We start from the raw sequence: 22,992 nt of genomic DNA on the forward strand, positions 1-22,992 counted from the left end.
TACAAGTTAGATGTAACATATTGCGTGCACAAAAGCGAGTTTTATATCGCAAGCCTAAGTTCCACGTTGGTGATAGTGTTCGGATAAGTAAATTTAAAGGTGATTTTTATAAAGGATACACTCCCAACTGGTCGACAGAAATATTCGTTATTGTCAAGGTAAATGATACGAATCCACCAACATACCTATTAGAAGACAAACATAAACAGAAAATTTTGGGAGCTTTTTATGAATATGAATTACAAAAAACGAAATTTCCAGAACTTTATCTTATTGAAAGAGTTATTAAACGTAAAGGTCATAAACTTTATGTAAAGTGGTTAGGTTTAAGTGAAAAAGAAAATAGTTGGGTGGACAAGAATGCATTACTATTGTAATATAAAGTGAGCGTCATAATAAATATCTTCATTTCAAGAATATCTATGAAGAAGGGAAGAGGTATTTTAAATAACGTCATCAATAATTTACCTTTCGAACTACATATTCCTGGATATCAGTTTTGTGGACCAGGTACTAAACTTCAAAAACGATTATTAAGAGGTGAGCGAGGTATAAATAAATTGGATGAAGCTTGTATGTACCACGATATTGCATACAATAATAAGGATTTAAACATTCGACATAAAGCAGATTTAGACCTTTTGAATATGGCTAAGAAAAGAATAAAATCGAAGAGTGCTGGAAAAGGAGAAAAATTGGCTTCATGGATTGTAAAAAATGCAATGAAAGCAAAACTCAAAGCTGGCGCTGGAGTTCGTTCATTTATGAAAGTAGTGAAAAATATACAATCTAAGCTTAAAAATATTAAATCAAAGGACAAGCGTTCAACTATAAACTTTGCATATGCAACCGCAAAAAGACTATTTTCTAAAAATAACGGATCACGTACACGTTTACCACGATGTATACCCATTCCTAAATGCGGAGGCTTTTTACCGCTCATTCCCATCTTTGCCGGTCTGTCAGCTTTAGGTTCACTTGCTGGTGGCGCGGCAGGTATAGCAAAGGCTGTTAATGATTACAAAGTAGCTCAGAAAAACTTTGAAGAGTCTAAACGACATAACAAGATGATGGAATCTGTTGCTTTAGGAAAGGCCTTGTATATAAAACCATATAAAAAGGGAGCAGGATTATATCTAAGTCCTTCAAAAAACTGAAAAAGCGGCTACCCAAACGAGCACTAACCAATTTAGATATAATGGAACATGCTATTGATATTCCTTACTTTCGCGGAGTGTATATGAGAGATACTCTTCCTCGGAAACCAAAAAAAATTGAGTGTGCTATATTAAATTTAGATAGTTCTGACAATCCTGGAACACATTGGGTAGCCTACGTTAAATATATTAATTACTGTGAATATTTTGATAGTTTTGGTGATTTAAAACCACCATTGGAACTAGTAAATTATTTAAGTCCTTTAACTATAAATTATAATTATTTGCAATATCAATCTTATGGTACTATAAACTGTGGACACCTTTGTTTAAAGTTTTTAAAAGAATTTTGGAAACATCATTTGTATAAATAATATAATAAAAATATATTTGTATCAGTATAATAATGTCTTTCACTGTGTCAATAACAGGCAGAGGAGAATTTTTAACAACTAACTATTCCCCTACATTACAACTGAATGGAGAGTACGAATGTGGGCTTTTGTATTTTTCTACATTTAATTCTATACCTAACATAGACGCAAAAAATAACAAATTTTACTATGGAAAAGATGAAGTTATTGAAATTCCTGAAGGATCGTATGAGTTTCAAGATATTTGTGATTATCTGAAAAGTAACATAAAGAATGCAGCGTTGAAATTGGGTTGTAATAATAATACGTTAAAAACAAGAATTTTTTGTTCCAAAGATGTACACTTTAATAAAAATAATTCAATCGGAAAAATATTAGGATTTAATAGAGAATCAATCAAAGCTAATATAAGTACTGAATCTCAGCATCCTGTCAGCATTTTAGCAACAACTATCGTACGCATCGAATGTGATGTTATCAGCGGATCATTTGTAAACGGAAAAGCAAGCCATATTATTTATGAATTTGTGCCTAACGTACCCCCTGGTTACAGAATTATTGAAATACCTAAGAATTTAATTTACTTTCCTGTCAATCAGAGCTCAATAAATTCACTCAATATAAGGTTGTTAGACGCAGAAAACAAGCAAATTAACTTACGCGGTGAAGAAGTACAGTTGTATTTGCACTTTAAACCAAAATGTTAAATTTTCATAAAAACACCTTCACTCCTATTAAAAGACTCAGTCCTAAAGGATCACCTCACAAAGAAACATCGCTGCGATTTAAAAAAAAACTAACAAAAAAAAATAAAGACTTTTTAAGGCTACTAGGTTTGTTAATATGAACATTTTAAATATATGCCAACCCGCGTCTTACGACAATAGCATAGAAAGTTTTGAATATCATTCGTATAAGCCTTATGTATCAAGTTTTAACAAAAATGATGAAATACGGATACCGATTAATCAACAAGACTTGTATGTGTTGCCTGCACTCAGCTGTTTGTATATTGAGGGCAGAGTCGATGTGTATAAACAAAATAACGCTGGCAAAGAAAAAGTGCCGAGTGTGCATTTCGTAAACAACCCCGTACTATTTCTATTTCAAGATATAAGATATGAACTAAATGGGATAGAAATAGATAAGATTAAAAATGCAGGTATTACCACAACAATTAAATCTTATCTATCATTGAACGAAAATGAATCCAAAAGCGCAAAAGTTTGGGGTTGGTCTCCTTCAGGCATTACCTCTGATGGAGGATTTTCTGTGTATATACCGTTAAATAAAATATTAGGTTTTGCAGAAGATTATGAAAAAATCATAATGAACTGTAAACATGAATTAGTACTATTGAGAAGTAATACAAATCTCAATTCCTTATTACTAAGTTCTGGAGAAATTGTCGAAGATATAATTATAAATAAAATAATTTGGCGAGTTCCTCATGTTCGAGTGTCGGACCGTGAAAGAGTCAATTTACTTAAACATTTAGAAAAAGATCGAGCGATAACCTTAGCGTTTCGTAACTGGGATTTGTATGAGTATCCATTGTTACCCAAAACCAGGAAACATACTTGGTCCATTAAAACATCATCACAGTTGGAGAAACCAAGATTTGTTATTATTGCTTTACAAACAAACCGTAAAAGTAATGCAACAATGTCGATGGCAGAGTTCGACCATTGTCATATTCGAGACGTAAGAGTATTTCTAAATTCTTCATATTATCCGTATGAAGGTTTAAATATTAGTTTCGCAGGCAACAGATATTCATTAATATATGAACAATACGCAAGATTTCATCAGTCTTATCATAGTCGCCGAGCGGAGCCGTTGATGGGATTAAAAGAATTTAGAGACATAGCTCCGTTATTTGTTATAGACTGTTCACGACAGCATGAAATGTTAAAGGGATCAATTGATGTGAGAGTTGAATTCGAATCTGACCAAGACATACCCGATCAAACGGCTGCATATTGTCTGATACTGAACGATTGCATATTTGAATACAAGCCATTGAGCAATATTGTTAAGAAGTTATCATGAATGCTAATACAATAATCATAGATTTACAAGGGTTTAAGGATTTGAAAAATAATTTTATTGTTAAGGAATTTTCGATTGTAACTAAGGAATACACACAAACTTTCTTGGTTAAAGCACCTTATTCTTTTAAAACTCTTTCTGATGAAGAAAAAAAGCGAGTTCGATGGTTAGAAAATAATCGGGGACTACATTGGTATGAAGGGTTTATCGATTATCGAGAATTCCGGCGAGTTATAATTCCATATTTAAAAAGTAAAAATGTCTTAGTTAAAGGAAATGAGAAGATTGTATGGATTCAAGAGTTATGCAACGATTGTGAAATTATAGAACTGGGTGAAAAGGGTTGTCCTAAATTACTTAAATTATATGAGGATTATTGTGAGCAGAATAATCAGGTGTTAAATTGTGTTCATCATAAAAAAAGGTGTGCTTTGAAAAATGCACTCTGTTTAAAAAAGTGGTGTCAAGACAATTTTGTGTTTAATTCTTTATTTAAATTATAATAAGATTTTTCGAATAATAAAAATATTTTACTGAATAAAATATACTGTGTTTTTTTAATTTATTTAGGTTATGGTTCCTAATTAAACTATAAAATAAAGGCACATATCTTTTAAATTTTACGTTTATTGATACTAGTCAAATAACACAAATCTGTAAAAAATAACACAATGACATGAAAACTGATAAAGGAAATTACATTAATTGACATACATTTATATATAATTTTAAAACCAATTGGTATAACTATAGTTACAAATTTTTTTTGAAATATTACTAATAATTTTTTCAGTCTGGTCCATAATTTCATCACCAACATCTTTTACCACATATTGAGAGCTCAATAAGACCCTATCGTCCTGAAGACAGTCACTTATTAATTGATTACACTCTAAGTCAAGCACTTGAATCTTGATCAGTCTAAGACCTTTGTGGGGAGCACTTTTTATCACAAACGATTGATGGGGAAAATGTGATTTGACAATCTTTTTGGAAAAATCTACCTTATTGCAACCCCCCTTTAACTTCATTTTCCGTTTATGAGTACTTAATTTTGATAGTTCGGTGGGACGACTCTGTATCTTGAAAAGTTCTTCGGAGAATCCAAACGAATCTCGAGGACATTGAAATGACTCTGGTATTAATGTTTCACTATCTGGAAAGATAGCGATATCGCGTCCTGTTGTCTGTAACAAAAAATAAAAATACACATTACAATAATTCCAATAAAACGGGTTTGTTCCCCTACCAGGCTAACATGGAAAAATAGTGTTTATCTTATTTAAATCAATAATAAAGAAAGATTTTTTTTGGTACCTTCTGTTCACGCGCCTTTGCTTTTGATTTTTCGAAAGCTTGTATTTTAATTAATTCCTCAGTCAATCCATCTGATAGACGTTGAGCATGTTCAAAAGAATCGGGAATAAATGTTTCATTATCTGAATTCGCAGTCACATCATCTACGTATTGCGGCGTCTGTAAAAAAACATAAATTTAGAATAACATTAAATCAATCTTATATCTATAAGAAACAATTAAGTATATAAAGCAACTTACCATTGTTTTAGTTTTTAAATACTTAAATTTATTGGAAGCAACGTCCTGCGGTGTGGACTATGCGCTTGATCGTACTAAAATGATACATGTCACATACATTTTTGCGCACTGCATTAAAATAAAAATGCATGCGCAGCGCGATTTTGTCCTTGCTAAAATATTTTCTGTCATAGTCGTTCAAATTACTGTTCACGTTAGAACACGTTCATTCATATTGTAATTAGATACCAAGGTCTATCAATAAAATTTATTACAATGAATACATGCACAGAACGCTTCGTCCACACAGCGGTTTGACGAGCTCCGTGGCTCAGCGGTTATCAAGATGAACTGAGACACGGAGACCTCGGGTTCGATCCCCGATCTTTTTTTCAGTTTGTCCCGAGTATGGTTTTCTATACGTGAATCAACAAAATGTACTATTGTTGAGTTAGTATTTTGCGACTCAAGTTTACAACTTACTGTAGGGCTCAATTTATGTAATTTATCCCTTGTGAGCATGTTCATAGTATTCTTTCGTCATTACTTTCTTTATAAAACTTTTTATTTTAAAATATGAATTAATAAAACAATTTATTATTTTAGTATACCCATTTTATTCTTTTTCCTACATATTTACAAACAATACAGACATTTTCTGACTTAGAATATAAACAAAATATGAAATATGTTACAAATATGTATGTTTTTTTAAAACATTTAAATTTAACAAATAAGTATCCATTTTCAAAACCTGTTAAAAATTAAATATACTTGTGTGCCCCCATGCTTTAGTCGAAATCTTATTCTTTGATATGGCTCTCTTATCATCATCAGCTGATAAAGCAATTTTATTTACGGCACATGTAAATAATTCATGTTTAATTGATTTAAATAAAATATTTGTTTTACGAATTACGTTACCTTCATGCAGAGATTTTTCATAATCCGATACATTAAAATCACGCACAATGTTTCTCTTAATTCCTTTTGCTTTTTTTATTGTGCTATTGGTGGTTTTAATACAATATAACTTCGATCGAAGTCCAACAAATTCGGTTATAACTTTAGTCCCCATTTCAAGTTTAAATAGACCAGGAACTTTTTTATTTTGAATTGGTAAACTATATTCATTACTTTCACAATTACTAGTATCAAAATAATGTAAAAAGTATTTTTTTAAATCATAATAAAAGTTATTTGTTTGTATATGATATATAAAACTATCTGTATCAGTGTAACACATCTTAACATGACTTTTGTAATGGGGTTGTATAACTGAGTAATGAAAATCATACATATGACTTTTAGAAAGTTCTAAAACAGTAAAACCAATGTAAATGGGTTTGTTCAAAATAATTTCTTCAGGGTTTAATTGAACAGCTACTAAATTATCAGAAAAAACTGTTGCACTGTGGAAATTTGGACGTGCGATAAGTTTTTGAGCACAATTTCTTTTTTTAGTAAGATTTTCATTATCATCCCACTGATTAACCAGGTGCACATTAACTCGCTTCTCATTGTTTTCTAAAGTTTTTCCAAAAACGCTATTGTTCAACAGTTTAAAAAAATCTTGTTCAAAAGGGGATGAACTTTTTTGTCTTAAAGTAGTATTCAAATCAATATATTGTTTTAAATACGGTCTTTGTCTAAATGTTATTACCCTATGTATTTTTTTCAAAATCAGTCCATGTTTTAAACAAGTTTTTAAATGAATGTAATGAATTACATAATAAAATTTATCATATAAATTCGGAATGAGTTTGTGATTTTTACCACCAGGTGGAATGCATTTTTCTGGACAAAATGGTAAATCATTATGTAAATTATGCAAGTGCTTAGGATAAACTAGGTCTACCTCTAGTATAAACCCATAGTCAGCATCATTTTCTACTTGAATTATATCCAATGTATTGATTTCATTTTGATTAAGAAACCTAAAATTGGATAATGGTAAATATTGACACATACTGAACCCATATAAATTGTTGCAGTCGATATAAGTAATATACGATGTAGGCTCTAAGGGTTTGTAATCAGGTAAGAAAGAATTATTTGCTTTAGCATGTCTATGGGAACATAGGCACACACCGCCGCGAATGCCCTGTTGTAACATTCGAATCATAGATAAATCATTTATAAGCTCTAACTGAACGCCTGTTTTAAGCAACATTGCATCAAAAGATAGACTAGGTGCGGTCAAATAAAATGCTGGATCCAACTGATAATGCTGTTTGCAAGTCCGACGAAAATTTTCAAAAATATCTGATAGTAATAGCACATCAGTTTTCAAATAGAGATCCGTATATGAACCTAGGTCAGAAATTTTAAAGGTTGACCAAATTAAATTCGCATGCCTGTAATCCTCATCGGAGATATGTTCGTCATTCAGCGAACTGTAAAATAATTCTTTTGGTGGAAGTTGACTTTCTTGATAACGTTCCCATGAGCTCATGTACTCGTACGGATATACACCTTTACGAGTAAGTAACTGAAATTTCTCATCACAGGGGTAAAAATTTTTAAGGTATTTAAAGTCATCTGGTTTCAAAGTGTCTGATAATTTACTTAAACTTGTAGCTAGAAATTTAAATGAATCAACAAAACGAAGCTGATAAAACTGATCATTTGAAACCGGTACAAATTTGGTGAATGAAACATAGTTTTCTTTAGTTTTGGGTATAATTTTTATGTCACCAGGAACTTCAGCCAAAGCTTTAATGAATAAGTGACAGTCATAACCGGCTAGGTTGTGGAAAAAGATGGGTACAAACGAGGGACGTTTAAATTGCAAATTGCATTGTGGGTGGGCAGGTCCTCTGTAGCGACCGGTAACATGACAATGGTCGCGTACCCGGTCCGAAAATACAAAGTTGTTACAAATATGGCAGCGAGTTGCTTTGATAAACTCCATTTCATCATCATCAGTAAATATCATTGGGACTGGTTCGTTCACTATATCATATATTTTCTTTACGTCTTTGATAATAGACTCTACAAACCTTCTAGCACAATCTGGGCCTCGGTATGATACGTAACTATTATAGTCAGTATTGTCACAACAAACAATATGGTATGCGAACGCTATAGGTATGTGTTTGTTCAAAGTCATAGTGTTATTAGAAGAGCAGCTTATGTCAGCGTTAGTTTGGAGCATTGATTCAAAATCAGCATAAATACAAAAGGGCATATTTTGTTTACGCTCATAATTTTTAAATTGTATCAGTGACCCGTTGTCAGGCAAAACGGTCACTACACCTCCACATGGATGAGTGTCAACTTCTTCTAAAGTCCCAAAATTTAGTAAACAAAAATCACAAAAATAAACCTTACCGTGATGTGATGTGATTTGACTTCTAAAAAGTCTAGAACAGTCTTTTATTAAACAATAATGAGAGGAATTTTTATTTTCTAAAAAGAGTAAATGAATAATTTTGAAATTTCTGTTCCTATCCATTTCTGATTTGTATAAAGGGCCTACAATAGATTTGTTATTTTTTAAACCATATATGATAAACTTAATATTTGAGTTATTTTTTTCAAAAATTTTTATGTCATGAAAAGTAACAGGAAATGACATACCGCTTGTATCAAAAAGATCGTAAAAATGTGGATATGACGATGTTCGGTTAGGCCGTTTCTTGGTTGGATATAAAGCTGCTGTCACGCACCATAAAAAGCAATACTGATCCTTATTTATAATATTTAAACATGCTTTTTTAGATTGAATTGATTTAGGTAAACTTATAAAACTGGAACCGGCTAGAGGTTGGTATTTATTAAGATTGACCTCCATATATAAAATGTTTAAAAATGACCACCCACTGTCGCGATGTTCGAATTCCTCAATACTTTTTTTAAATTTCAAAACTGTCTCTAAATACAATTTGTTGAAATCATAATCAAAATATAATATTTTGTTTTTGGTAAGAAATGACTTAACTGATTGCGAGTTATCTTTGAATTGTACGAATGTACCAAATAATTCAAAATTCACTTTCACACACGTGTGTTGTCCCAGGTATTTATCTAAAAGCGATTTTAACTTATCATGAATTTCATTAAAAAATACATCTAAAGAGGATGATTGAGATTCAGTATTCGCTATTATCTTGTAAGTTAAAATACGATTTCGAAATGCAGTGCTGACCATTTCTATACCATCATCATATTTTATAGTATGATTATTCTTTTTATGTAAATTGCTTCTCAAATGACCAACCCATGATTTATTGTGTATAGATGAGTTACACACAGTACAGAAAGGCATGTTAAAGGATTTTTTGATGAAACTTGAATCCAAAATAAAGGAATAATTAATGATTTATTACTTATTACACTACTTACATTGAAAACATTTAAGACGAAAATTAACACAAAAGTAATAGGTAATTTATGCCGAAGGAAAGAATCTTATTTTTTTACTTAAAATTAACCTTGTGACTATAGTACACGGGTTCTACCTCCTCAAATAGACTCCAAGCTCGACCTAGGAAGGCTTGTAGTGATTCCCAAGACTTTGTGGATTCATCACACTGTAGCTTCACCGTTATAAGAGCCTTTTTATAACGAGCATCAGCAGGGTTGTTCACGTAATCCTGTGTTTTGTAGACCTTAAGATCCACAAAATAATCACCCTCGGTCTTCAAAGCACGTCGAGAGGTCCCCGTCGAAACTTTGCTGGAGAAACTTGACGTTACTTCTCCACCGCGATTCCTTGGTTTGCTGCAACCGGCTTCCTCTGCTTGGAGGATGTTAAAAATGTTCTTTTTTGTTCTGTAAAAAAAAATATTTTTAATTTTTTAATATATTTTAATAATAATTTTTTTGCAAGTAAGAGACATAGGAAAAATTGTGTTGAGTTAACAAGCCCTGTCCGGCTTCTATACGTTCTGCATGAAGATAAACATTTTTCCCTAAACAAGAAAATAAATTAATAAAGTAATGATGAACAAAATGTAAATCGATGTTTTTGCGACAAATAAAGAAAGGAGTTATATTATTTACCTGTTCGTTGAGGGAAAATCAGGTGGTGGTGACGTAGCTTTGCGCTTCGATCCAGCAGCCAAGCTATGAACAATTTCTGGATAAGGCGATATGTCTCGGGTCTGCTTCGCAGCAACGGTTTTGCGCTGGCTCGTTTTCTTGCTCGCTTTCTTTGGGGGAGCTACAGCAGATAACACTGACGAGGCTTCGAATTCTGAGTCAGACCTGTAAAAGATATTAAAATTTTAAGTTTTGATACATTCTTAAGTACCTGAAAAATAAAAATGTAAATTTCACCAAAGATGAAAATACATATTTAATACTTACTAACATTTTTCAAATTTATGAAAAATATGCAGTATTTATATAGCAGTTCTTTTGGCGCAGCGGTTCCGGAGCACTCACAAATAATAATTTAATTTTCTTTATTGCTCGACTATTTAAACAGAAAATATCACTTGCTCATCAAAAAAATTGGTCAAGCGTAGGTTGATTCTGAATTTAATTATTGATAATCAATATCTTAGACTAATGTGAACCTTAACAACTAACGGTGAAGGTATATATTTTTTTTAATACTTGATAAAAAAGTAAGGTTTATATTTTTAAAAAAATACGTAGTTCAAACCGATACATGTATTAATATTTTAATTTTTATAATTTGAGTACTAAGTAAAGATGATAATATTGTCAACTATCAATTTATTTTTTAAAATACTTATCTCCAACATTTGGTTTGAAGATAAAATCGAATCATAATGTAAGCAGAATATATAAATCCCAGATCCAGATATTTAAATGTAAAAAAAAATGTAAGTATATCTTAATTCAGTTGTGATCGAACCCGAGACCTCAAGTTACGGGCAGACTTGTTAACCACTATGTCACGAGGGTTATCATTGCATTCGAATACAATGACTACATAATTTGCTGTACAAGAATAATATTAAAATATCAGGAATCGTGTGGTGCTGACAGAGTAGAAAAACACCACCCAATATCTGCCTGCGGGCATTGTAAGAGGTGATTAAGGGGGAGGTCATCGGATGCTGTTCTTCTTGTATTAGACATTGTAGGTTGAACATAAAAAAGTCTTCAACCCTGGTCGTTGTCTTTGACAATGGGTAAACTATGTTAGTAACCATTAATCAGGGGTAGACAGAGCTAACAGATTTAAAAAGACTGAAAGGTCACATTTAACTGTAAGGGTTATGATAGAATAGAGATTCAAATAGTAGCAAGTTGATAGCTCATAATATACAAAAAGAATTCCAACTTTATTAGCCTAATTCTTTCCTAAAGCAAGTCATCATAGATAATATTCAAAATTCAAAAATTGTTTGTTATGAATAGAAAATATTTTTATCGCATAAACTATTCAACCGATTTATATAGGATATACATACATAATTATGTGTAATCACGCCCATATCTCTTTTGGGGTAGACAGAGCCCACAATTTTTTCAAAATATAGATTATATAATTTATGAGAACGATGGAGACATAGGATTTATAATGATTACCATACCCCATTCAAAATCAATATTAATTAGATTAAAATGAAGAAATTCATGAATAAGGTTTTAATGTGAAATGTATGCGTTGAAAGCTTTGAGAAACATTTAATATTGGTATAAACAAAATGTAGCGGACCCCGGGCTCCCAAGCCATACCCTTGAGGATGCAACCAGGAACACGCTCTAATGAGAAATAGTCCATCCATCCATATAATCACGTCTACATTCCTGACGGGGTAGACAGAGCCAACAACCTTGAAAGGCTGACAGACCACGCTGAAGCCTATTTCTTACTCGCCTCTTGCGACATCCATGGGAAAGAGATGGAGAGGTCCTATTTTTCATTGGTGCCAGGAACCACACGGCGGATGAGAGATCGGTATAAACAAATTATGTATTTTGTTACAAAACTTACTTTGATATTCGATCATCGTCATTCTACAAAGCACATCCGCTAATGCTTAAACATAATTTTTATTATATTGCATTTGCATGTTTGCATATTGTTATTAGGACGACTACACACTTAATTTACTTACAAACTCAAAGTATGGTATTGATATTCTGTGTTACATACATACCTATGAAATCCTTAAGTAGGTAGCGGTTGTCCAATTACATCTACAAGTTTCAATAGGGATTCATGTTATTCTCTAATAATAATATTGATTACGTAGACTTAACTAACACGGTGCTTGATATAGCAATAGTACGTAACCATAAGAAAGCTGGAATGTAGCCCAAATTCTAGTACATATACCTATGAGTACATACTTGAAGGTGGTTTTGTCTTTCAAACAAATTACAATTGATATAAAAGTGTTTACTCAGTAAGTGTGTAAACACCCTTAATTACTGTGTATCTGCTTACTTTGCGTATTTCACTCGTTCGTACATTAGACCATTTTGTTGCTAAGAACTAAGTTGTGATGTTGTGTTGTGTGTGATAATTTATTAAGATTATAATGTCGGTCTGTTTATTTATAATTTAAAGTTTCTGCTATTATTGTTAAACAAAGTGAACTTAGGAAGTATGGTTGGTGCGTGATCTTACCAAGGGCTCGCAGGAAGTTTACTTACCACGGTTTCTTCCAGCCAATCATCAGTTAGGAATTAGGAAGTATGGTCGGTGCGTGATCTTACCACGGGCTCGCAGAAAGTTACTTACCATGGTGCTTTCAACCGATCATCAGTTAGGAATTAGGAAGTGTGGTCGGTGCGTGATCTTACCACGGGCTCGCAGAAAGTTACTTACCACGGTGCTTTCAACCGATCATCAGTTAGGAATTAGGAAGTGTGGTCGGTGCGTGATCTTACCACGGGCTCGCAGAAAGTTACTTACCACGGTGCTTTCAACCGATCATCAGTTAGGAATTAGGAAGTGTGGTCGGTGCGTGATCTTACCACGGGCTCGCAGAAAGTTACTTACCACGGTGCTTTCAACCGATCATCAGTTAGGAATTAGGAAGTGTGGTCGGTGCGTGATCTTACCACGGGCTCGCAGAAAGTTACTTACCACGGTGCTTTCAACCGATCATCAGTTAGGAATTAGGAAGTGTTATCGGTGCGTGATCTTACCAAGGGCTCGCAGGAACTTACTAACCACGGTGCTTCCAACCGGTGAACAGTTATGTGTAAAAAGTGTGTTCGGTGTGTGATCTTTCCCCGAGCTCGCGGGTGATTCTTATCAATTTTATAATGGAGTCAGGTGAGTGCATTCGACTAATGTTTTGTGTTTAGAATGAATCGAATTTTGTTTATTGGGAATTCTGGGACACAAAAGTGTCCCAGAATTCCCAATAAACATCTACTGGGGTGGACAGAGCTAACAGTCTTGAAAAGACTGATAGGCCACGTTCAGCGTTTTGGATTGATGATAGAATTGTGATTCAAATAGTGACAGGTTGCTAGCTCATCGCCTAAAAGAAGAATTGTTTGAGTATAAATTGATTGCCGTGTGGTTCTCGGCAATATAAGAAAAAAGAATAGGACCACTCCATCTCTTTCCCAAGGATCTCGTAAAAGGCGACTAAGGGATAGGCTTATAAACATTGGATTCTTCTTTTAGGTGATGGGCTAGTTATAATTTTGAAGAGGACAACGCTGTTGAAGACTTACGTAAGGTTCTCCTGGAATGTGATGTTCTTCTTCCCATTGAAGAAGCAGTTCCACAGCCTCCACATATTCTTCTTTGATAGCGTGCAGAAGGGCATCCTGAAAATAAATACGGCTTTATATAAAAACTTTCCGTGTGGTTCCCGGCACCAATAGAAAAAAGAATAGGACCACTACATCTCTTTCCCATGGATGTCGTAAAATGCGACTAGGTATAGGCTTATAAACTTAGGATTCTTCTTTCGGGCTACGGGCTGGTAAACCTCAATTCTATCACTAAGCCAAACAGCTGAGCGTGGCCTTTCAGTCTTTTCAAGACTGTTGGCTTCGTCTACCCCACAAGGGATATAGACGTGACCATATGTATGTATGTTTAAAAATATTAAAGGGTTCTTGACCATTTACAGTTTTGTTCAGTACTCCTTTGTTTAATATCAAAACACAAAAAAGTTCCTTATCAAAATATTTTTTTCTTTATCTTGTAATGTAATTGAACACTTTCAGTACCTAGGTAACTTTTATTAGTTCAAAAATTAACATTCTTAAGACTAAGTATGCTTTTCCCCGGAGGGATAGATGGAGTCTTCATGTTACAAAAGTACAGATTTATTTAAAGCCTAATTAAAGTCAATAAAAAAACACCGACATGTACATAGCTGTAGTTAAAACTAACAAAAGTTTATAAAACGGTCTGACCGGTCCTTCCGATTCGAAATATTCAACTAGATAGTCGCTTTATTTCACCACGAAAACATTTTACTTTCTAATGACATAGACTCTTCACCCGACAAAAGGTTACCACACGTGACCTCTCCACAAGATATTTGGGGCATTTTTACCGCGATAACGACGTGCAAACAATACAATAGAAGGGTTAGTGTGCGTCCTTATATACCGAAGGTAACGCTTTCAAAATAAAAGGCTCTATGAAGGACATCAAACAGGGACTTTCTGGCGTAAAGTCAGGTGAAGAGTATCGTAAACTGGATATTGAAACGGGAGTGAAGTCTCACGTAGCTTGTATATCTATAACACAGTTTTATGTGCCGTGTGGTTCCCGGCATGAATAAAAAAAAGATAGGCTTTTAAACTTGGTATTCTTCTTTTAGGCGATGGGCTAGCAACCTGTCACTTTTTGAATCTCAATTATATCATTAAGACAAAAACCCCAACGTGGCCTTTTCAAAACTGTTGGCTCAGTCTACCTCGCAAGGTATAAAGACATGATTATATGTATGTATGTGTAGGTGTGTATTGCAAAATAGTTGATCTTCCTGTTGTTTTACATGTAAGACATAAAAAGATAATTGTAAGACGGCGAAGAGAGATTTTATCGTATCTGCTATAGTTTCCAAATTCTAGCATCACAAAAGAAGGATCAGCTTAGAGTAAGTATAGTTTTTCAAATGAAGTAGAGCGCGATTCTAACAGCTGAGCGTGAAATTTTGTGAGCATACGAAAATCAAAGAGAAAATAAGGGCACCGAGTCTCGTCTCAGTATGAACATACCCTAAGGTGACAATACCTACAAAATTCACTTACTATCAAAAATTTGAAAAATGTCTGCGATAAACTATAATTTCACATGTATCACTACTTTAGTCTTATTAAAAAAAATACATAGAGATAAGAAGATAGTTTTGTCAGAACGTCGGTGGTGGAATTGGAAAGGTGACAATGTGATGCGCAGAAAGGCACAGGTTCAAATCTCATCTCGGCCAATGACTATTTTCGATGTTATGTACATTAGTTTGAAAACTAACCGATGCTCTTACGGTGAGGGAAAACATCGTGAGGAAATCTGCACATTCAGGCAACTGGAAATGTAACCATAGATTCAATATGGGTAAGGTTTAGCTGCAAAGGTTGTTGAGGTCAGATGGGAGTCGCTTCGTATAAAAACCTGACTCACCCAATCCAGGATCCATGGTCAAAGGCATACCCCAGGCTCCTCTCCAGGGAAGTGAGGCTGAAACTGGGACTAAATCCAGGAGGAAAAAGAAAATTAGTTTTATCTGAATTACTAGAGAACGTTCGCTAGCTTTCCTTCTTTGAACCAACACGAAACCATCATTTGAGCACACTCTATAGCTGTTAGTTACTCTAAAATGTCCCATAAAAATGCAATGTTTCACCCGATTGTTAAATAAATTCTAGTTTGCATGAATTATTGCGACGTAGTTTTGATTTGTTACATTCATATACATTTCAAATCGAGATGTTTTTACGAGTATAACCGTTGCAATTCGTGGTTATCATGGTCACATGGTCAGGTGAGCTTATGTTACAATAGAAAAGGTGAAAATAAACTATTATTTTGTTAATTAATTAGGGTAATAACCTATTAGTGACAAGTAAAACAAATCTAACTAAGTCAGAATTATTTACGTTTTTTTTTCTTTAGGAGTAACAAAAGGTTAAGGTAGGTATTAAAAATTTAACCTGTTTTCTTGTATTTTATGGAATATCGGTGTTTAAAAACCCACGAGAGTGACACAAGCCCATCACATTTCATCTTCGCAGGATCGTAAAAAAAGCAACGTGAAACAAAATTAAAAACGTTCAGGCTACCAGTAAACCGAGTTATGATGGCGGCTGCACAGAATTCAATTTCTATGTTGCGTCTAACATACGCCGGGGGCTCATTTAGCAGGCTGTAAGGTCGTGTCACACTAAATAAAGCTATACTCTAGAAGCAGAGCGATATTAGAGATGTAATCAGGAAAATATATATACTTTGAGAAAAATTAGACATTTTTATATCACAGAAATCTGTTTTATTTACAATATATGTAGTTTTGTTTATATTAATAAAAAAAGGAAGTAACTATCTTTAGTTGCTTAAACGATTCTACAGATAACATTTTAAATGTGAAATCTTTGTATGTTATTTAGAAAATAAATATGTGTTACTGTTAAATTATTAACTAGTATTATAATTTTAACGTACGAGGTCTGAAAATTTAAGGCGACTGGAAAAAGTGAAAAGCATGCGCCAGGCCCCGAAGTACCATGGTAGATGGTGCAATTAGGATTGCGCAAAGATGCCATACATTATTTTTACGAATTGTCATTATCTTGGGCATAGTGCGATGTTATATTTAAAGGTTACAAAACTAGTCATGGCACTCCCGCTTGTATGTAGTTATTGGAAATTGCAATTGTAGACATCAAGCTACAAAATATAGTCGTAGCTTCTCTTCAGCTACATTATTAGCTTATCTTTTAGTGAGTGAAAACTTTAATGATTTCTTTTTTCTTTTTGACTTTGTGAGACTTTTTTTAGACTGTTCTATATTAATCCGGGGTGTTAAACGGGTGTTTCCTAGATAAAAATGAGATTTATGGAAAGATACTACCCACTTGGTGCTAAATCTAGACATGTAATATCTAGATACATTTCTCAATACATTAGGAATGTCGGTGTCGGTTAAGTGTTGAAATAAGCCTGATGCGCAGGTTCTAATCCTACCGTAGCCATATACTTATTGATTAGTTTCATTGGTAGCTGATTCTCTTACGGTAAGGGTAAACATCATAAGGAAACCTGCACATTTGGGCAAGGGTTACCACGAGTTTGGTTCCCCTGCAAAGTTTGCGGAGGCCAGACGGAAATCTCTTCGATTAAAAAACCTGACTCACCCGCTCCAAGATCGAGGTCATAGGATGACCACGGTCTCCTTTCTCGACAGGTGATGACTAACGCTAGGAGAATGATGATGAGAAAAAGATGACACAAAATAATGCGGCGAAATACACACAATTTTTCAGAACATTTTGTACCTGGTTGGTAACAGATTGTGTTATTGTAATTTTGGCATTCAGATGTGTCGGAGACTATGGCGCCGTAACTATTGATAGATTTCCCAAAGGGTCCCTGTAGAAGAATGCCGTTATATTTATGTTCTGGAATAGGGCTTTTACGCCATTTTGGTACAAATCATAAAGAGTCACAGATGTGACGCTTCATGCAAAGAAGGTATGATAATTGGAAATATATACATACTTGTGATTCTTCTTTTAGAGCAACTAGCTTTTCTAGCAACCTGTCACTATTTGAATCTCAATTCTATCTTAAAGCCGAATAGATATATAAATATATAATATAAATATATACGGGACAAATTACACAGATTGAGTTAGCCTCGAAGTAAGTTCGCGACTTGTGTTACGAGATAGTAACTCAACGATACTATATTTAATAATAAATACTGAAATAGATAAACATCCAATACCCAGACCAATCAGAGAAAGTTCGTTTCTCATCATGCCCTGACCGGGATTCGAACCCGGGACCTCCGGTGTCACAGACAAGCGTACTACCGCTGAGCCACAGAGGCCGTCAAGTCAATGAACGTGGCCTATCAGTCTTTTCAAGACTATTAGCTCTGTCTACCCCACAAGAGCTATAGATGTGACGTATGTATGTATGTATACTGTTTTCCTGTCTTGGTCTTTTTATCTCGCTGCAGGGACCCAAGATTCCTCTAATTGGCTATCTAATTTATCTATAGTTAAACTATCTCTGTTTCGCTTTTTTATGACATGAAACGGGACAGCGACATTTTCGGGCGATAAAAACAGCGTCGCGCGTGCCATGCTACTGGGTCTGGATTGGACATTTAAAATCCTCAGGTTTTTAACTTCCGACTTCTGCAATTTATGTAGAAGCTCCTGATTTATACTGGATTGTGATATAGTCCCATTACGTCAATATGCAGGTATCATCACGATGGTTTTCCTTACCCTTAGAAAATTGGTAATTAAACATACCACTAGGGATTCCTTTCTGTTCTTTAGTTATTTTGTATTTTTATTTTCCGTATCGAGGTGTCATTCTGAACCATTAGATATACATACATATATGTATTTTTTGTTGTATATAATGGTAGAAGCACATTTTTATGTTCACGACTTTCAGTTACTGAAAAAATCCAACGTTTTATGTAAAGAGAAATACCTACTTAATATTTCTTTTGTCTTTTATTTAAATTATAAACTATTAGTTTGGGGTTTCGACTAGTAAGTAGTTAATATTTTTGTAGGGTAAATTAGAAAGTACTACAATAATGTCATTCCATTCCAAACAGGAACGAACATCAACAAATATCCATTATAAAATCTTGCGTTACTGTTTCACTGACAGAAAATATAAATGTAAAAAATAAAAACAAAATTTGCTGCGCGAAAATAGAAAATGGTACAAATAAAATTGAAGTATTGAATTACCAAAAATATTAAGGCATTGTTGTCGGGTCTTGAAGTGGGGTATTCCCTCGAAAGGGTATTCAACATTAGAAAACAATTTGACATCCTTCACGCCAAACAAACGAGAAGTTTTAATATTTCGTGTAAATGAGGTCAGTACAAATTCTGTTCGAATGTTTTATTCGGTCAAAGGATGCCTGCTTAACATTTATCCTAAAACTAAAACAACATCGAAAGATCAAAAATATTTCGATTACTTATTTATTAAAAAAAAATCTAGGCTAGCAACCTGCCACTATGTGAATCTTATTTCCATTATTAAGCCACAAAGCCGAATAAAGCCTGTTAGTCTTATCGAGACCTTTGGCTCTGTCAACCCCGTATCGGATAAAAAAAATATTTTATACATGTATTACGATTCTATTTTATGACTATAATAACTATCACGGAGACATATGTAACTTTTTTTTAAATTAGTTTTTCTCATGTAAATTAAATATTGAGTATTTTTAAATCATACATAAAATAACGCCTTTTTCCCGGAGGGGTAGGCAGAGACTACATCTTTCCACTTGCCACGATTTCTGCATACTTCTTTCGCTTCATCCACATCGGTTTCAGGTACTCTTCACTAATACATAAATCATGTTTACCTATATTTTTCAGTTATTTTTAGGTTTGAATACCTGTTATTAACTTTGTGAGTTAAAATCTGCCACAGATATTATTTTTGGTTTGCTACTTCGGGTAAGCACGTAGCACACTTGATTGAGATTAACCCTAATAAATTCTGACCTTTCTGCCCAAATCCGATGATTTTCAATACTAATTTGAATAGATATCCGCCATTGGATGTTGAAACAGCTGCTTTATTAACTAAATTTATAACAATAATATTTCTATAGTTATGTATATCATTGGCATCATTAAGACGTCCAGCTGGATTTTCAAAACTGTTGGCTCTGTCTAACCCTTAGAGTACAAATACGTGATACACGTGTCTGTAGGTATGTAAGAAAAAACAATGGCGGAAATTTGCCTTACAAAAGGAGCCTTATAATAACGCATTTATTAAATTTAATTCTAAAACACATAATATCACATTTATAATAATAATATGGATATTTATTTAAATAAAATTTCTTTATATGAATATCTCATCTTCTTCTCAGATACTATAAATATTTCACATTAGAATTTTCGTTACAAACAATTTGATATTTGTCAGTTTAATGTTAAAAATATATTTTGAGGATCGTAAAAATTGTTTAGAGTGAAATTCTGATATAATGTATCCTTGCCTGAGGTTTGCCATTTGTCTGAAGTTCATGGGAAATCCGCAAATTAGGGACTTTCTGAAGGGAGCGCCGAGGTTTCTTTAGTTATACCTCAACACAAAAACAGCGCAATTCTTTTGTGTCATTTGAAATTTTTGAAGTATAAATCATTTTACAATACGTCGCGAAAAAAATTGTCTTAAATATTCTGTTAACATTTTTTTGGTAAAATTATTATATGAAAACGAGGTTTCAGTTAATAAAAGATTAATAAATTTATTAGGTCAACAGATAACTTAGTTGATTATTAAATTAATTATAAAAAAAGTTAATATGTACCATGTTTTTATGTTTTTCAATCCGTTCCAGCTATTAACAATATACATTTAGATAAGTAGTATAGACTTATTCGTGTTTATAATAGAAAAACTGTCTGTTACGCTTTCACGGCTAAATCGAAGGACCGATTTTAATGGAATTTGCGGGCACAAACTTATAAAATACCGTTTGCCAAAGGTTGCAGAGGTCAAATGGGCGTCGCTTCGTGTAAAATCCTGTCTCACTCAATTAAGGGCAAATCGCGAACTCCTCTCCAGAGTGGTGAGGATGTAACCTGAAATAACGACAGGAGAAAGAAGAAGGAACTAATAAAATAGACCTTACCTTGACCAGGATACCAGCTCCAAGCAGCAGCTTGATCAGCTCAATGTTTTCATTCTCAATGGCCGCGATGAGAGCTGATCTGTTCAGGGGATCCACACAGTTTATGTCCAAAACATCAGAGTTCGAGGCGTATTGGTCTATTAATCTGTGGAAATTAAAAAGTTTAAAAGTCAGAGAAAGGGTATCTACCTTAAATTTCGCATGAAAAGATTGAAGTTAAAGATGTGAAAGAAGTATTTAATAGTAAAAAGTAAGATTTAATACTTTTATTTATTTTGATTTTAGATAAGGTTATGGTTGCCGTGTGGTTTCTGGCACTAAAGAATAGGACCACCTTATCTTCAATCCCATGGATGTTGTAAAAGGCGACTAAGGGACAGGTTTATTAACATGGGATTCTGCTAGTAGGCGATGGGCTAGCAACCTGTCACTATTTGAATCTCAATTTCATTGTAAAACCATACAGCTGAACGTGGCTTTTCGGTCTTTTCAAGACTGTTGGCTCTGTCTTCCCCGCAAGGGAATTAGACGTGATAATATGTATGTTATGTTTGTAAATACGAAGACATCAAACTTGGCCTAAATCAGTGTCAGTTGGTCGTAATTCATACGCGTAGGAAGAAGCGATGAGTAATGTGTAAATAAGTGCGCATTCAAAGTGATAATTGTTATTGAGTTTTTTTTTTAAAGTAAAGTTCATTATCTAAATTGATGAAAATCGGCTGTATATTAAGTAAGCAATGTAAGCCATTGGAATTCCAAATTTACTTATTCAAGCAACAAAGTTTTCATTTCCGAAGAAAAGTAAAATAAGTTTCTAACACCTTTCCAAGCTCCTCAATTATATCTGGCGATCTTAGGTCCAAATATTTTACTAATTTACACGTTTTACTTTAAGGTGATTTGTGCTTCTTGTATCAAAAAAGAAAAAAAACTAATAAGTCTTCGCGAAAAACGAAACGATATCTTTTCCAGAACCACGTGCGCACTCTATGTATTATACGATACTGCACTAAATATCTAAAATACAACTTATAAGGGCTCAAACATGCGTGAAGTCATTTGTAACTCAGAAAGGGACTCCTAGGTACAAACTTCAAACAGACCCTTATTGAATCCTTGTCTATTGAACTGCATTTCAGTACAATATGGATGTCATATTAATGGAAATACTTGATTGGGAAGAGCGTCGGCGGGTGAGGGGTTAGATCCGATTAAGGGTTAAGTATGAATCATTTTTACAGTGGGGGTCATTTTAGTACCTCGGGTCCAATAAATGACTTACTCGTTTCTATTTTTGATAAATTAAAACATAATTATATAGATATACAAGGAGAGTGTGGAGGGAAAGGTCGGAGTGGGAAGACCTAGACGAACGTATCTTGATCAAATTAAGGACGTCCTGGTAAAGGGTCAGGTCAAAAGTACCCGAAACCGCCGAGCTTGTATGAAGAGAGTTATGAATGTGGACGAAGCGAAAGAAGTATGCAGAGATCGTGGCAAGTGGAAAGAGGTAGTCTCTGCCTACCCCTCCGGGAAAGAGGCGTGATTTTATGTATGTATGTATGTATGTAAAACATAATTTTCAAAGGGAAATCATTATCTAGTAAAAAAAAATTATAAAGTCGTTAGAACGAATTTGTAGATAAATATCATTGTAAACGTGCAATTCCGTCTCTTTTCTCCTTCTTGGTCAGATAAGGCTGAAAAAAATGGCGGACTTCTATCAGCTGATCAATTATTCCCGCCAAAAAATTGTACTGAAAACCGTCTTACTTTTTTATTGTCTCTGATTTTATTATGTCTGCCATTTACCGAAGGTAGAATGGTAGAAAATGATCACTTGTTGCTTTTTGAAGGCTCAATAAGGTTTTAAAGTTAATTAATATAATATTACTTAGATGCTGTTCTTGGCCGACCCTGACTGGCTGAAAATGCAATTCATTAACCTAAGCACTATCATAATGAGGGAGAGAGATCTTTGTCTTGTGATCATTATTATCGATGTCTTCAAAAAGTGGCTATTTTTTGTGACAAAATTGCCTTTAAACAACTTCCAAGCATCATCAAATATTGCCTCCAACTTCGCCATTGTCATAATTTTTC

General features: G+C 33.8%; 1 protein-coding gene across 1 annotated transcript in view; it reads right to left on the reverse strand.

Moving 5' to 3' along the window:
• The window catches only part of LOC106136619 (transient receptor potential protein), a 50,054-nt gene that overhangs the window by 21,438 nt on the left and 5,624 nt on the right, over window positions 1-22,992 (reverse strand). Inside the window, exons 3-4 of the mRNA XM_060950248.1 lie at window positions 20,887-21,031; window positions 13,742-13,837 (exon numbers count right to left, since the gene is read on the reverse strand). Of these exons, the coding sequence (XP_060806231.1) occupies window positions 13,742-13,837; window positions 20,887-21,031 (241 nt within the window). The remainder of the gene's footprint in view (window positions 1-13,741; window positions 13,838-20,886; window positions 21,032-22,992) is intronic.

This window comes from Amyelois transitella, chromosome 21, assembly GCF_032362555.1.
Source record: "Amyelois transitella isolate CPQ chromosome 21, ilAmyTran1.1, whole genome shotgun sequence".
Taxonomy (NCBI): domain Eukaryota; kingdom Metazoa; phylum Arthropoda; class Insecta; order Lepidoptera; family Pyralidae; genus Amyelois; species Amyelois transitella.